This window comes from Hipposideros armiger, unplaced genomic scaffold (assembly GCF_001890085.2).
Source record: "Hipposideros armiger isolate ML-2016 unplaced genomic scaffold, ASM189008v1 scaffold_628, whole genome shotgun sequence".
In the NCBI taxonomy this organism is placed as follows: Eukaryota; Metazoa; Chordata; class Mammalia; order Chiroptera; family Hipposideridae; genus Hipposideros; species Hipposideros armiger.
This window is the reverse complement of record NW_017731978.1, coordinates 119,923-122,392: the sequence shown is the minus strand read 5'-3', so window position 1 is coordinate 122,392 and position 2,470 is coordinate 119,923. Positions and strand designations below refer to the sequence as shown.

The window sequence follows — 2,470 nt, the reverse complement described above, 5'->3', positions numbered from 1 at the left end:
GAGAGAGAGAGAGAGAGAGAGAGAGAGAGAGAGAGAGAGAGAGACAGAGAGAGACAGAGAGAGAGGGAGGGAGGGAGAGGGAGAGGGAGAGAATATATGCACATATGCAAACGGGAAATGGAATAAAATGTGTTAACAATCGGTGAATCTGGGCAAAGGGTATTTGTATATTCTTTGTACTATTTTATGTTTGTAACTTTTTGCACATTTGAAATTATTTTCAAATAAAAATTAAAAAAAATAAAACAAAACCCTTGTCCTACCTACTTAACAGTGGTTGTCCCTGGAGAGAACTACTGTTACTTTTGCCTTTTTCTTTATACATTTAGTATTGTCTAAAAAAATTTAAACAATAAGCGTGCATTAATTTTGAAATAAAAAAATGAAAAGAAAAGAGTAACCTAGTCTGTACATATCACAACCCCTTTATACATTAGAGTTAAAACAATGGATGACATGTACCACTTTCTATTAGCTTGCTACCATAAACAGAGGGCTTCATGCTGCAACTTAATCAGATCTCTGAAATTTTTTTAATTCAGTTAATTCCCGTAAGTATTTTTCAACTGGCTTTTAGTCTGATTGGAATCCTTTTTAAAGAGTATATAAGTCACAAAAGAATATGAAACATAAAATTAGTATAGGTATCTTTCAGATGTTAAGAATGCTGGGAACTTTTAACCCGAAGCCATTCCTACATCATCACTCCACTTTGGTGACATTTCAACCAGGTCAGGGCTGCCTTCTCCTTAATTCCTCCCAAATATCTCTAAGAAATAGATCTGCTTCACTTTGGCAATAGGGTTAGTTTCTGTTTTAGGAGAGAAAGAATTCAAGTAGTTCTTGCTTTATTTTCCATAATAGGCTAAATGTGCCAGAACTCTAGTTTAAAAATTTTATTAAAACAGCAAAATCTTTTTCTTAAACAAAAATTTTATGTGAACAGAGTTTTATCAAATGACCTTTTCTCATTTAACTCATGACTTTTCATTTAACTCAGTGGAATGAATTATGTTAATAATACTGAACCACTAAAGAAACCTTAGGTGAACTCTCAGCATATACATCAAGTAACAGCAGAGCTACTTTGGTTGGGGGTCCCTCCTGCTCACACCCCTGCAGCAGACCCAGAAAAAGCATAAAAACCAACGCTAGAGAAGAGAGTATGAAGGATCCCACCATCCTGGTCTGCCAGACACCATGACAAAACTGAAGAATCAACCATCCAGCATCTTTGCTATTCTGACAGATTATTTTTGAGATATAATTAAAACCAAGCAAAGTATCAGGAAATGAAACAATTACCTGCTTTTCCTCAGGAGGGAGCTTACTCCATTCATTGCCTAACATTCTAGTGATTTCTGGAAACGGGACTTCTGGTCTCTTTGCTCGAAGCTGTTCTCGACGTTCATTCATGAAGCGGACATACCCTGTAAGGGGGGATTTTGGTGCATTGCTGTCTCGAAGAGGTTTCTTCCTCTTTCTTCCTTTGGACCAACCTCCTCGTTTACTTCTTTGCTACAAAACAAGAGAAAATAAAAACCAAAACCAAATTACAATAACAACAAAAATGTCCCCAAATAACACAACAATAAATACTAACAAACATAACAGGGTAAGAATTGCATTTTCCTGCCATTAAGGCCCTGGGTATTCAAAGTTCTCTAAATTTGTCTTAAGTACAAATAGTGTAATGCAGTTTTCAGGAGGGGTCTCCAGATGGTTCACCAGCAGAGCCTTTTATATGCACACTACAAAGTGTTGCACTAGGGAGAGATTTTAGTGTTAATCCCAAGAGATGAGAATAAGGAGTGTCACCATCACTCAAGCTCTGGCCTTCATATGTGCTTAACACGTCCTGACTCTCAACAGGAGAAAATCCTAAATGAGAAACGCAGCACAGACAGCACTGTGCAGGAGAAGCAGACATTGTCACAGTAGATCCGAACATGATGTCACATGCATTGGGCAAACGAAGAAATAAGTTGTAGCATAGGGATTAAAAATTGTTTATGAAGGGTGTTTCTCTTTGATACTACTCAAAGACCAGTTTATTGTCCACAGCACACAGCATATGCTGTATAGATTTTTAAATTAATACCTAAGTTTTAGAAAAATTTCAGTAAGTATAATATATCCAAAATGAAGACTAGTTTTTTGGCATGATGATTTGTTCCTTGTTTATTTTATAAGTTCAGAGATCTTTATATGTAATAGTTAAATCAAAAGATTAAATCATCTCTAAAAAAGTTTTAAAAAAGGACTGAAGCACCACTGATACTTTAACACAGCCCTTTCCCTTGTCATTTTTTTTAATTTTAATTTTTTAAATTGGGGAATTGGGGGATGGGAATAGCGCTGGGGAATTGGGGGAAGGGGAACAGACAAGTTGCTGTCCTTTTGTTCTTCAGTCTAGTTGGGGAGGACGTTGCTTCACTGGCCCAAGTTGGCACCATCATTGCGCTCTTCC

The 2,470-nt window shown here is 36.7% G+C and overlaps 1 protein-coding gene across 2 annotated transcripts in view; it reads right to left on the bottom strand.

Moving 5' to 3' along the window:
* HMG20A (high mobility group 20A) overlaps positions 1-2,470 on the bottom strand; it is a 108,867-nt gene that overhangs the window by 35,487 nt on the left and 70,910 nt on the right. For both annotated transcript variants that reach the window (XM_019625452.1, XM_019625453.1), the window contains one exon: positions 1,306-1,518. In XM_019625452.1, coding sequence (XP_019480997.1) covers positions 1,306-1,518 — 213 coding nt within the window. The remainder of the gene's footprint in view (positions 1-1,305; positions 1,519-2,470) is intronic.